This window comes from Sinocyclocheilus grahami, unplaced genomic scaffold, assembly GCF_001515645.1.
Source record: "Sinocyclocheilus grahami isolate Dianchi unplaced genomic scaffold, SAMN03320097.WGS_v1.1 scaffold672.1, whole genome shotgun sequence".
Classification (NCBI taxonomy): domain Eukaryota; kingdom Metazoa; phylum Chordata; class Actinopteri; order Cypriniformes; family Cyprinidae; genus Sinocyclocheilus; species Sinocyclocheilus grahami.
Window position 1 is genome coordinate 289499 of NW_015505851.1, and position 14883 is coordinate 304381.

The following is a 14883-nucleotide window of genomic DNA, read 5'->3' on the forward strand; positions in this document are numbered from 1 at the left end:
TATATATATATATATATATATATATACCACTGGGCATAGAAATAACAATGTTCAAACAGACAGTACCTGGGAGCCAAGCATAAACTATATGTCCAATTTGTAAAATTTGACAAAGGTGTGTGGAGAGGACCAGCCTTCTGCCACACAAATGTCCTCTAAAGAAACTTTCTTAAAAAGAGCCTGAGATGATGCTACACTCCTCGTGCTGAAGGGAAGCACTGGAAATTGAAATGGTTTGCTCCCAAAAGCTAATCTGAGGCAATCTGAACGTGGAAATAAGCATCCTTCAGTTTTACAGTGACAAAGCAATCTTCAGGTTGAATCTCCACCAGAATCTGCTTCTGAGGCAACATCTTCAACTTGCTTTTTGATGGAGCATAGTTCAGATGCTGCAGGATAGGTGCAGAACTCCCTCCTTTTTGGTACTAGAAAATAATGGATGTAGAAACCGCTCTACTCCCTGAAAAAGAGACTTCCTCTATAGCTCTATTCTCCAAGAACATAAAGCATTTGCCTCAAAACAGGAGCCTCCTTTACATTCATTATAGTGGAAAGCACTCAGTTGAAGCAAGGTGGATTGCACCGAAATTGGAAGGTATACTGTATCCCTTAGTTGCAAATCAATACAACTGTGATGGTGCTGGTGAACTGTGGGATGAGGCTGTGAATCCCAAATTTACAGTTCTGTCAGGACCACTATCGTCAAAGATGATTGACAATTAGCATACAGTTTGGATTGGCAAGAACTCCCTGCGCATCCATGCAGACTAGCATGCAGATATATGTATTGCAGATATTGTTAAAGTTCAATAATTTTATGTACACATTTTTTTTTAAGTGACGTGACATGTGGCCAAGTATGGTTACCCATACTAGGAATTAGTGCTCTGCATTTATCCCATCCTAAGTGCACACACACAGCAGTGAACACACACACACACTGTGAACACACACCCGAAGCAGTGGGCAGCCATTTATGCTGCGGCGCCCGGTGAGCAGTTGGGGGTTCGCGGCCTTGCTCAAGGGCACCTCAGTCGTGGTATTGAAGGAGGGAGAGAGCGCTGTATATTCACTCCCCCACCTACAATTCCTGCTGGACCTGAGAATCGAACTCGCAACCTTTGGGTTACGAGTCTAACTAATGGTTACGAGTCCGACTCTCTAACCATTAGGCCACGACTTCCACGAATTTTAGAATTAGTCTGATTCAAAGGAGAATCAGAAGGCTGAATCCTGACTGACAGAGGAGGAGCTGGGGATGGAGGAGGGTAATTAGCTATTGAGCAATGCGAAAACTGCTGGTAATACTGAGGGAGGACCTTATATACGAATGCTTAGATATTTGTCATATTCCCATAGGTTGAGAGTCAGCTGATGCGAGCTTGACTAACGTGACTTGCCAGAACTAACGCTACGCTAGATGAAATTTACTAAATATCTTTATGGAACATGATCTTTACTTAATATCCTAATGATTTTTGGCATAAAAGAAAAATCAATAATTTGACCCATACAATGTATTTTTGGCTATTGCTACAAATATACCCCAGCGACTTAACACTGCTTTTGTGCTGCAGGGACACATATATAAGTTGAGTAAGGTAACTTAAAGGGATGGTTCACCCAAAAATAAAAATCCTGTCATTAATTACTCACCCTCATGTCGTTCCAAACCCGTAAGACCTTCGTTTGTCTTCAGAACACAAATTAAGATATTTTTGATGAAATCCGCCAGCTTTCTGACTCTACATAGACAGCAACGCAGCTACCAAGTTCAAGGCCCAATACTTTTTGTGAGCGCAAAGAAACGTCACATGCATGTGTCATGCTACTCTCGTGAATGCACATCGACTGAAATTCTTGAATATTTGTCGTTATTTTTGTTTTCACAAAAAGTATTCTCGCAGCTTCATAAATTACGGTTGAACCACTGATGTCGCATGGACTATTTTAATGAAGTCCTTACTACCTTTCTGGGCCTTGACCGTGGTAGTTACCTTGCTGTTTTTGGAGGGTCAGAAAGCTTAACAAAAATCTTAATTTGTGTTCTGAAGATGAACGAAGGTCTTAATGGTTTGGAATGACATGAAGACGAGTAATTACAGAATTTTCATTTTTGGGTGAACTATTCCTTTAACCAGTTAAAGTTTTTCTGCAACTTTTTACATTATTTTACATTTTTGGTTGTAAATAAACTAAAAATATTACAGATGCTATGGCTGAGAGTTCAGAAAGCTTCACGTGGTAACCTGTTTTACAGTGTAACTAATGGAGAATCCAGTTAAATAAACCAATAAATCTGTTTTCTATAAGTAACTCTGTCTGGTTGTGAACTCATCTGACTGTTGCCAGTATGGTGAGCTGACCTCTGACCTCTGACCTCTGCCCTCCGGCTGTGTGCCAAGCAGATTTCTGTCTTACTGGAAACAGAAGCAGAGCTGACACACAAACACCCAACATCAGGTCACAACAAACACATTTACACAAGTTAACTAACCTGACTGGAGAACAATGTGATAATGATACTTCATGTAGTTTACTTTCATGACTTGTTTAGTAGAGTCGCTGCTCTGTTTCTGAGAGTTTTTATTAACAAACATCTTAGAATCTGATTGAGCAGTCAAGACATTGCTTTGGTTGAATGTAGTCAAGTAATTTCTTAGATTTCTGTGCTAGTTTTATGTCTCTCATATCATCCTATAGTCTAAGACAACACAAAATAAAACACCACAGACACTCAATATTTCATATTACAATTTTTTTCTCCAGTCACTGTTTTACATTTCTATTCTGTTGAACAGAAAGACAAACTAGCTTTTTAAGCATCACATAATAATGATCCCGTTTTTATCCTCCTTGTTTGGCACAGAATAAAGGAAGTTTATGGATTATCACACTGCCATATTTTACAGTGATCTTCCGAACTGTCTGTTACATTGTGACTGGATGTTAATTAATGAGTCGCTAATGTTTTTCTGTGCTTTGTGTTTGTGCATATTCCCTCTGACCTCAATCAGCGTCCATCTGTCTCGGTGGCTGCTGTGCTGGATTCTGCTCAGACTGTAATTAGGCCGGTTATCTGGTTAAGACCTGTGACAGCATGCGGCACAACATGGCCTCAGTCTGAAGAGCTTCTCGAGCCGTGTGCAGCATGTCAACAGAGTTGCAGTTGTGATGTAAAATGACTAAGAAACATTTACGGTAAGTGTTGGTCACTACACAAACTCATCAAAGCAGAAAAAGCTCTTTGGTTTATCGTCTCAAATCCTGCAGCAGATCATGATCGTCAGGATGTGTTTATGCAGCTTTTAAATCAAAAGTGAAGCACCACATTTTTAAATGTATGTTTTTCGTTTTTTTTTTATTTACGGTTAAAGTCATGCATTTAGCAGACACTTTTATACAAAGCAACGTGCAAACAGGAACAAAAGCGAGTGTGGTTACTATAAAACTTTAAAAAAGTTACTTGAAACAAAATACACTTTTAGTGAAATTAAAAATTAAACTATACAGACGTGTTTAAAAAAAGACAAAAACAACAGAATTACTAAAACTAACTAAAATTAAAATACTAATTAAAAAATATCATTAAACAACTATAATAATACAGTGAATTCTATTTACATAGAAACAGCAAGTGCAATTAAAACACACCAATAATCTTTGTTTTATTCACAACTTTGAAAAATCATTTTTTACACTCTTTAATCTCAATGATGCTAAATATTCCAGTCAACAACGTCTGCAATATACAATGCCAAGTTACTAGATTAGGAAGTAAACTGTTCACTCATATTCTCATAATATATTGTTATTGTTAAATTGTTATATACTGTATATGAAAAGAAGCATTTTCACTAGTGCTTTTGTATATATTGTCTACTTGGACAGCAACAAATGTTAAACCTAAAGGTCTTTCCAGCACATCCCGAACATTTCATCACGTCTTTTAAACACAAACTGTAATGAAATTTCTAACTGCAAGCTCTTGAGATGGGCCGGGGTTAATGAGCACAGGACAAAAGAGGCTTTAATTGCTGTTGAGCAGCGGGGGCTACAGAAGAGAAGAAGAGGAGAGGAGCGGAGGGGAGGCACGTGTTACACAGACTCTACTGGATTAAGTCCCTTACAAGCCGTCTGGTGACTGAGTTGGACTAGCAGCACAGGACAAACCTGCAGGAGTCCAATCAGCCTCAATACAGAGCATCAGGACAAACGAGATACAGCATCTGCACTGTTACTGTAAGTCTTGTTTATGGCTGTCATAGATCCCTCGCTGCCTGTGTTTTGAGATCTGTAGCACAGGTAAAGAGATGTTGTGTGTGTCTTACTCCAGTGTGAATGACATTGATGGACGCGCTCCAGATTTCTTTATATTATACTCTATATGATTATATTTCATGAAGACTGTCTATGGATTGCTGAGAACTTTAGGCTGCATTTTTCTTGTATTTGATCGTTTACCTGCTTATATTCAGAGAGTCTATGATTATAAATTTGATTTACAGATGTTAGAACTCTTCAGATGTTTTCTTTGTGAATTGTGTTTTAGTTGAGGTTAATGATTAAAACATTTGCATTATTGGCACAAAAATCAGTTTCTGCCCAGATAAGCATTTGCCATGATAGTCATAACTGCAATACAGTTTTTGATGGTATTGTTAGGATCTCATTGTAAGAAACCGTGCAAGAAGCTTCTAGGACTTTGTGTCATTTTCTCTCTTTGTTTGACAGTGGTTGAGTTACCACAGTGTTGTCGATAAACGTTGTGATTAACATTGATAAAAGACTAGAAACGTGCACTTAATTGTATACTGAATGTGCACTTGTAGTGTATTTCAAATATATGTTTTAATATACTGTACTTGCAGATAATATCAAATGAATGAAAATGAAATGAAACTCGTGTACTTAAAGAGAGACACTTAAGTAAATTTTTATAATGTGCACATTATAGTCAAATGAAAGGTTTTACTTTCAAGTACAAGTGTTAATAACCTTGTGTTGTACTTTAAAGCACACTTATTTTCATTGATGTGGGGTTTGTTAGGATCGGACAATATTTGGCCGAGATACAACTATTAGAAAATCTGGAATCTGAGGGTGCAAAAAAAATCTAAATATTGAGAATATTAAAGTTAAAGCCTTTAAAGTTGTCCAAGTGAAGTTCTTAGCAATGCATATTACTAATCAAAAATTAAGTTTTGATATATTTACAGTAGGACATTTACAAAATATCTTCACGGAACATGATCTTTACTTAATATCCTAATGATTTTTGGCATTAAAGAAAAATCTATAATTTTGACCCATACAATGTATTGTTGGCTATTGCTACAAATATACCCCAGAGACTTAACACTGCTTTTGTGCTCCAGGCTCACAAATATAGTTGTTAATACTTTTTTATGGATTCAGCAGAAGGCGCATTAAACTGCATCGTATGTGTCTGACTTAAAGTTCTGCCTTCATTCGAACCCCACAATCGGGCTAATCATGTGGATTTAGACAGGAAGATAAACTGAGATGAAGTGCGGATTGAGAGAGACTGGAGAAACGGCTTCACGCTGTTCTCAACCACTTCCATCTGTCATGCTTTCTAAGCTTGTGATCTTCCCGCACACACATGCGCACAGTCTGTGGAGTCCAGATTTGATCATGTGCTTCATAACTCACAAGTGAGATATTCTTGCTGTATACGGGTATCAGTAGATGCTTCTTAGAAGAACTAGAGAGATATGTGCTTTTATTATACTTATTGTTTTATGGTACTTTTTTCTGGTTTCATCAAAGGTTGCCTGTCTCACAGCAGAATCCTTCCACAACTGAACACAAAACGCACTCACCCGACAGACACAACCGTTCCTAGACAAACCACAGGCAAAACCCACACAAACTGTCCTCTAAGTCGTCTGTTGTTGATGGAGAGACTGTGAGGCCTGGATTCATTTGAATCAGAATTATATAAATGTCAGTCAGGGATGAGTAACATTCAGATTCAAAGAACTGGCTCTTTTTCAGTTCACAAAAATCTATTTGAATAGAATTGGCCAAACTCAACATGATGTTGAATTGAAGTCGGAAGTTGGAATTAGAAAGAGTAATTTACTCAATTGCAGTTCAAAGACATTCATCACACAGTTATTAGACATATACATATTTTTTTAAATGCAATAATGTTGCAACAGTTAACAGTCATTAAAACAATTCTGAATTTTGCCAGAAAGCATCACAATGTTGTTTGCATCTCCAAAAAAAAAAAAAGAACCCAAAATTGAATGTTGAATTGGAGTTTGGCTTGGAGGAATGACAGGAAGAGGAATTTACTGAAATAAAATTCAAAGACATTCAGCAATAGAATTTCCACGGTAACAAATATTAACACCACTGATTATTTCAATTTATTTGGTGAAATACTGTATCACTTTTTCTCAACTTCAATAATGACACAACAATTAACAGCCATCACAAGAAATCTGAACTTTGATAAACAGCATCACAAACATCTGCCACATTTTCAGATAACTAAGCAGAAATACTTACATCTAATTTTTGAGTTTTGAAGACTTAGAATATATTTTCTGGGAAATTATGTATTCTTTCAGCATGATCCTTAAAATTAAACTTAGTAAATGTAGCAAAATAAATATGAATGAAATGCAAATGTCTATTTCTATCATTTAAAACACTGATTATAAATATATTTTAATGTAACTGGTATTACACTTTTTGTACATGTTTATACTGAAAAGTTCAGCAGAGTTTCTCTGCATTTCATTCCATCTGAGTCCTACTTCCTTATATTCTGCATCCTGTTTTAATACGGTACAGTCGTACTCAACGCTCCCTCTCTTCTTTAAGTCGTGGAACGTATAAAACACCAGCTGCTTTCCTGCCAGCCATCAGTCCAAGCACTTAATTAATCCAATTAATGGGCAAAGTTCAGCAGGTAGAGTAGATACATAACACACACTCTCTCTCTCTCTCTCTCAAACGCACGCTAATCCTCTGCAGACCCTTGCTGACGACTCTTCTTGATTTATCCTCATTAGGACAGACTCTGACGTGCACACTTCCTCTTGTGCGGGCGTAAATGTTTGTCCTGTATTAATTCAGTAGCTTCAAGGAACTTAAACTGATAATCCTGAACTCTTAAATGGAGCGACCTTCTTGAAACCTCCTTTGAAGGAGTTTGTGGTGTTAAATTACAGGTTCTACAGATCATTCTAATGGTTTCTGAGGTTTTTTAAAGAATCAGTAGATGCTTTTTAGAAGAACTAGAGAGTGGAAAGGTTCACTGAAGGTCATATAAAGGATTGGTCACGCTTTGGGGACCAATTCTCGCCATTAACTAACGATTAACTATGAATTTTGCCTCAGTAAACTCCTAATTTGCTGCTCATAAATAGTTAGTAAGGTAGTTGTTAAGTTCAGGTATGGAGTTTAAAGGTTAAGGGATCTAGAATATGATCATACAGAATAAGGCATTGATATGTACTTTATAAGTACTAATAAACAGCCAATATTCTAGTAATATGCATTCTAATAAAGAACTAGTTAATAGAGAGAATTGGTCATTAAACCAAAGTGTTACCAAAGGATGTGGTGTCAGGCTTTCAAACCCCTTCGGTTATAACAGGAGCCTTTATTTTTAAGTGGAAAATTGTAGTAGGGCTGGGTGGTATGATAGTACATACTGTACGGGGCAATGCTGTAAATCATGTACCATTTATAATATGTTGCTCCTTCTCCTCGCAACCGAGTAAACACTGTAAATTGCGACTGAAGGTGTTCTAATGCCATATAGGTCATAAGGGTCAAACGGGTCACTGACCCACTGACACTGAAAAAAAGAGCACTTAGTTGTACCGAATGTGCACTTGTACTTGAAATCTTAGAAGTTAAAAAAAAAAAATAATAATAACTGTAATGAAATAAAAGGCAACTTAAGTACTTAAAGAGTGACACTTTAATGGCTGTCTCTTAACACACTTAAGTGCAGTTTGTAATAATGTCTAATTAAAAGTTTTAAATTACATTTAAAATTATTGTTTAATAATGATAGTCCTTTGTGAAGTACACCTATACTTTGATGTGTTGACCAACATAAAGCGCATGTAAAGTATTTGATTATAATTTTAACTGTGGTTTTTGATAATACATTTAAAGTTAATACATTTTAAATGTAGTCAATTGCAACGTCATCATTACAAATGTGTAATTACTTAAAAAACAAATTTCAATAGAAATTACATTAATGTATATATGTGTCCCTGCAGCACAAAAGCAGTGTTAAGTCGCTGGGGGGCAATTTTGAAATTACATATAAAGATGTAATTAAGTCCACATTAAGTGGGTCAAAAGAGCAATTTAATAATTTAAAATGTCATAGTTTAAGGTAAAATATGTTCCAGTCTTTTGAAAACGTATCATGACAAGAGTTTTCTTTCTTTCTTTCTCCAGGCTTTAGACGAGTCTCTCCGAAGAGCCAAGAGCAGGATCATCAGACGGATTACATGTAAATGCACATGGTCTCTGAACGGCTGGTGACCTTGGAGAGGAGGAGGCTGAGAAAGACACAGTAAGCAGCAAGAGACAGTTTTACAGGATTTAGAAGACGAGGACAGATAGGAGTGTAAAAAAGCAGGCCTGAAGATACGGATCTAGAAGCCGACTATTCGATCAGTTTGGCTGCATTCATCCCACAAAATGCATCCAGCAAGCTCAAGAAAGAGCGAGCGGCTTTTCTTCTTCTTCTTCTATGCCATCAGTCTTTCCATATGCACTGGGACAGGAATGCCGGGTTCAGACTACAACCCTCATCCTCGCTTCATCTGCACCCCTATTCCCGCTGATGCCGATCCCGGGTGTTTCCCCACAGCAGGCGGCCCCGGCGGCCCCGGATCCGGACACCACGGTGGGAACAGCAACGGCTGGTGGGCAATGTCCGAGGAGGCCAAAGCGACGATCCTGCACCTGCGGGAGAGTTTGGTGCAGCAGAAGGAAACCATCCTGGACCAGAGGGAGACCATCCGAGAGCTCACCGCCAAACTGAACCTGTGCGAGGGTTTGAGCCGCACACCCACACACCTGGCCCATCACGCCTACCCCACGGCACCCGACACCGGACACCTCGGGCTGGAGCTGGGCCACTATGGTGACGGGGTCGGAGGGCATCACGCTGGGAAAGGTGCGCTGAGCGAGAAGCACGTGGCAGGGGAGATTCCTTCACCCTCGTCCACGCCGGAGCAGATGAGCAAGATGCTGCAGAGCCTAAAGCAGCGGCTGGACAACCTGCAGGTACACATTTATATTAGGGCTGTCAGTTTAATGCACCAACTTAATTAATTAGTTTTGAAAAAGAGTACCTGAAAACCATATTTGAGTAAAAGTGCAGATATCTTACAGTGAAAATTACTCCACTACAAGTAACAGGTAACCAATTCCAAAACAACTTGAGTAAAAGTCTTAGAGTATCTCATTTTAACAGTACTTAAAGTTTCACTAAGCGATTTTTGCCAAACGATGTTGATATTTGAAAGCACCAAAACAAACACGCCCATACCCCAACAGGACCTTGCCCTTATTTTGATATCTCCGCCCCACACGTACGTACGCAACCATGGCAACGACAATCGCGCAAATAAGCGAAGATGACACACAAGCATATTCAAACAAAAGCCAACACGGATAAGTTGTGTGAAACAATGCAAATAAAACATTACTTGCCCATCAAAAAGAAACAACGCAACCTCGGTGTCCGATTCGAGCCCTTCCTATTGAGCCTCTCTATCATTACAAGACACGCCCCCTTACTGCGGATTGGCTACAAGTGTGTTTTAGGACTCGGTCCGACGCTGCCGTTTTTCAAAAATTGCTTAGTGCACCTTTAAGTATTTTATTTATACTAAATATAGGCTCAAAGATGCACTAGTCAAAGACACATGCCAGTCAAAATCTGTAATGTTGTGGAGAAGCTGGGGAAAACAGGCAGAGGCAAGGATCTATGTGCTGGTATTTCACGGAAAAACCAGAACAAACAATAAGCCAAAAACAAAAGGGAGCAAAGAACAGAATGAAGGGCAAACAGATAATCATTACATTCAACAACTCACAAAGAACTAAAGAAACATTAGGGATATATATATGCAGAAGACTAACAAGCTGAACAAGATAGGATACACTGGATGTGCTGGTTAAGTAAAGTAGCCTTGTTGACAAGTTTGGGTGAGTAACAGCAAAACTCATAAGATATAGTACATTCAGTGCCCTGTAGTTGGCGATATCACTTCTTTAGTAGCAGAAATAAACTGCTGCAGAAAAAGCTAGGTCCATGCAAAATGTAATGTGTAACTGCACACTCTTTTCAAATGTAGTGGAGTAAAGAGTACAGATACTCATTCAAGAATGTAGTGAAGTAAAAGTAAAAGAAGAGAGTAAAAGTTGCTAATATCTTTGATATTCAGTACAACTACAAAGTATCAGAAAAGATACTCAAGTACAGTAAATAATTTAGTCAAATACTTTACACCTCTGGCAATTAAAATGTTTTAACGCAGTTAACCCTCTGGCCACGCCCCCAGACCTATCTCATCTTACATTTCATGCAAATATGATGCAGTGTAACAACTCCATAAATGCAGTTTTGCCCTAATTCAAGATATTTTGGCAAAAAATTCCCCTGTGTGAGTTTTTGTCTCATATTTATATCATATGATAAGCGATATCACACAGGCAGAGAGAGTTGAATATCACAAGTTTAAGTGTGATTTTATACAACACTTCAATAAATACGAAGTTAATATTTTGTTATATTTTAAACACAATTTTGTCTGTTTTTGTTTCAATTTTGCATAGAAAGTATTACCTTTAAAGCCACAGCAGAATTGTTGTGCGTCTCCGAGTAACGCAGCGGTGATTCGTTTCTGAATGAATCTGCGTTTTGAACGAATCGTGTGAACCAATGATTAAACAGCCTATTCATGAAGTGAGCCGTTTACTTGATTCCAGAATGAATCAGCAGTTTGAACGAATCGAATGAAGGAATGACTCAAAAACACATTTACCGCCACCTGCTGGCAGTTTTAGTTTCTTATTTAGATGAGTGCCATTTCATTAAAAAAACAACAACATTAAAGTGTCAAGGTTGTGGGTAAAGGATGGAGTGAGGACTCAATATTGCAGGAAGATAAGGGCTTTATTAACGGCAGAAACAAAACAAAACAAACAAACAAAAACTACCCCGTAGGGGAAAACACAGCTGGCAACTTGACTGGCTGGCAGGACAAGGCACACGACAGGGAACATTCGACGACGAACTGGCACGGGACTGCAAACACAAGGAGAATAAATAGGGAGCAAATGAGGAGGGTAATGAGGGAAACACAGGTGGGGCAAATTAACCAATAATCAGGTAACAAGATGGGTGGGGTCAAGACAAGCATGAGAGCGCATGGCACACAGAAAACAAGGACATGACGGTAGTGTCAGGGCTCTGTCTCAAAACCATGAATAAACTAGACCAGGGTTCCTCAAATCTTGTCCTGGAGGGTCAATGCGCTGCAGAGTTTAGCTCCAACCCTGGTCAAACTCACCTACCTGGGATTTTGTAATGATCCTGAAGACATTGATTAGCATGCTCAGGTGTGTTTGATTAGGGTTAGAGCTAAACTCTGCAGGAAAGTGGATCTCGTGGGCCAGATTTGAGGATCCCTGAACTAGACCGAAGTGACAGACCCCTGACATAAAGATATAGTTCACCCAAAATATTCAGTTCTGTCATCAATTACCCTAATGTCGTTTCATCACAGCATAAGAGAAGGTATTTTGAAGACTGTTGGTAACTGGTTAAAAATGTCTGCCATTGTATGAACAAAAAAATACTCAGATGTTTCTCAAATTATCTTCTTTTATGTTCCATAGTTTATGTTAGGCCGTTGCAGCCTAAACGTTTAGGCCTATATGTGCAATAAATGTAATGTTAAATCAAATAAAATATTTCTTTCTAAAGCTACAATTTGTTATGTCTACTTGATATTTTCTCATTTAACACAATAAGGCTTTAAATTATCTTTTGTGCGTATTTTCACAGCCAAATTTAATTTGCGATTAATTAGATTAATTCATAGACACATCATGTATTTAATTAGATTAAACAATTTTAATCGACTGACAGCCCTAATTTATATGCATTTCTACAGAATTTCATACAATACAGATGGAGTTCAAAACAGCTTCACGGTAATAAACAGGAAAATAACAGTGTTGTACAGTTATGAAACAAATTCAGTTTCAGCTGTAACGCCGCTCTACAGAAGACAACGGTGTCATTATTCAGCTCAGTTCAGCTCAATGTTGATTCAGTTCAGTTCAATAGCAGATTTGATGTTGCAAAGTTCATCAGTTATTAAATTAATTTGATTCGGCTATATGTAGCTATTATGTAGTTTTTATAGTATAGTCTATATAGTATTTCAGCTTTAGTTTGTTATTGTAGTGCATCAAGTTAAACTAAATGAAAATGAGAAATGTATAGTTGACATGTTTTTTTATTTCAGTTGACATTTATTTTTGTTAACTTTAATAACTCTAATTCATATAATTAATATATGTTAATTATTAATAACACAAGGGATGATAAAAATGATTGGGCACTCAGTGGTTTGTGGTTTAGGGTGGAGTGGTGATAGTCAATGGATCCTATAAATAGTGCTGAAAGATTCTGCTCTGTCATCTGAAGCTGATGGGACACTGTTGGACATGTTAAGCATTGGTGTAGGAATGTGTTTCATTAGGGTAATGAATATCATCCTGGCTGTCAATTTATCAAATATCATAATATGTGAGGTGCTTTTTCGCACCGAGCCGTTACCAGGATCAGCAGCATACAGTACAGCCGTGCGCAGGCCTTTTCTCAGAGCGCTGTGATTGTGTTTGCAGACGAGAAACACCTCCAGCAGCTACTCCAGCTCACTGAAGGACCTCCTGCAGAGGAAGATCAGCGCTCTGGAGCAACAGATGCAGCACCATCACTCTGCCTCGCTAACCAGCGCCACTCACTCCGACCACGAGGATGATGATGATGATGACGGTCACCATGGCGACGATCATGACGACAGAGACCACGACAGCCATGACGACCACGGTGATCCTCACGATGAGAGTCACCACAGTGATCACCATGACGACGATCACCACGACGACGATCACCATGACAACAACAGCCACCATGACAACGGACACCAAGACTACGGTCACCATGACAACAAGGCTTCCGAGCATGGCTTCGAGAGGTTGTCGTATAACCTGCAAGGTCACAGAGAAGCACAGGGTGGAGTGCACAGCAAACTGGACGCGGTTCTCAGTCAGCTGCAGCACAGTCTCGCTGACACGGGTGAGAAAGCTGATCAGATGAATCCTGCTTAAAGGAACACTTCACTATTTTTGAAAACAGGCTCATTTTCCAACTCCCCTAGAGTTAAACAGCTGAGTTTTACCGTTTTTGAATCCATTCAGCCGATCTCCGGGTCTGGCGGTAGCACTTTTAGCTGTAGCTTAGCATAGATCATTGAATCTGATTAGACCGTTAGCATCTCGCTCAAAAATGACCAAAGAGTTTCAAAATTTTACCTATTTAAAACTTGACTCTTCTGTAGTTACATCGTGTACTAAGACCGACGGAAAATGAAAAGTTGTGATTTTCTAGACATATATGGCTAGGAACTATACTCTCATTCCGGCGTAATAATCAAGGAACTTTGCTGCCGTACCGTGAGTGCAGCAGGCGCAATGATATTACACAGCGCCTGGAAATAGTCCCCAGCAGCTGTTTGTTATGTTGACGGAAGTTAGCCTATTTTCAGGCGCTGTGTAATATCATATCAACTACAGAAGAGTCGAGTTTTAAATAGGAAAAATATAGAAACTCTTTGGTAATTTTTGAGCGAGATGCTAACGGTCTAATCAGATTCAATGATCTATGCTAAGCTACAGCTAAAGGTGCTACCGCCAGACCCGGAGATCGGCTGAATGGATTCAAAAACGGTAAAACTCAACTGTTTAACTCTAGGGGAGCTGGAAAATGAGCCTGTTTTCAAAAATAGTGGAGTGTTCCTTTAAGAGCACTTCAGCTGGACCAGTCAGGCTGGTTTCGTCCCTTAGATGCTCTAGATAGATCCTGGTCAAGTCAAGTCACCTTTATTTATTTAGCGCTTTTAACAATACAGATTGTGTCAAAGCAGCTTTACATTATTAAATAGGAAAATAGTGTATAATAGTAAACACTCAATTTTCATTTAAAGGCAGTTCATCATTGAATTCAGTGATGCCATCATCCAGCTCAGCTCAGTTCAAATAGTATTTGTGCAATCAAGTCGACGATATCGCTGGAAACTAAGTGTCCTCGGATGTCGTCAAGATCATTCAAGATCCTGATCAAGATGATTAGGGCTGGTAGGCCATCTTTGACCAGTAAAAAGTCACTTACCATGTTCTAAGTTGGTAACCAATCAATGACCTGTTTTTAATCAGGGTGTGATTTGTTAAAAAAAAAACAGATGATGATTTTGAGTGAGAATGTCATCATTATAATTTTAATGTAGAAATTTAGACTGGGTAGATGCTGCATTGTAAAATGTACGGTAAAAAATACGGTAGCAACGTTTTAGGTTTTACGGTTTTAACTTAAATTTACAGTTAAATACCGTAATTTCATTAACTGATATAATGTTACTATAACAACCTACTGAAGTACTGAAATCTGTTTTGTAGCTTTGTAATACACTGATAACCACCAAATGCAGGAGGTGATGAGAGTCACATGATGAACCGAAGCCCATCACAAGCAGCTTTTAGATAATAACATATATAGAAGGTGCACAGTGT

General features: G+C 38.5%; 1 protein-coding gene across 1 annotated transcript in view; it reads left to right on the top strand.

Annotated features, from left to right (window-relative positions):
* The first annotated feature begins 4042 nt into the window (after nt 1-4042).
* The window catches only part of LOC107559040 (neuronal pentraxin-1-like), a 16935-nt gene continuing 6094 nt past the window's right edge, over nt 4043-14883 (top strand). The window contains exons 1-3 of the mRNA XM_016242765.1: nt 4043-4242; nt 8464-9300; nt 12940-13393. Coding sequence (XP_016098251.1) covers nt 8710-9300; nt 12940-13393 — 1045 coding nt within the window. The 5' untranslated portion in view covers nt 4043-4242; nt 8464-8709. The remainder of the gene's footprint in view (nt 4243-8463; nt 9301-12939; nt 13394-14883) is intronic.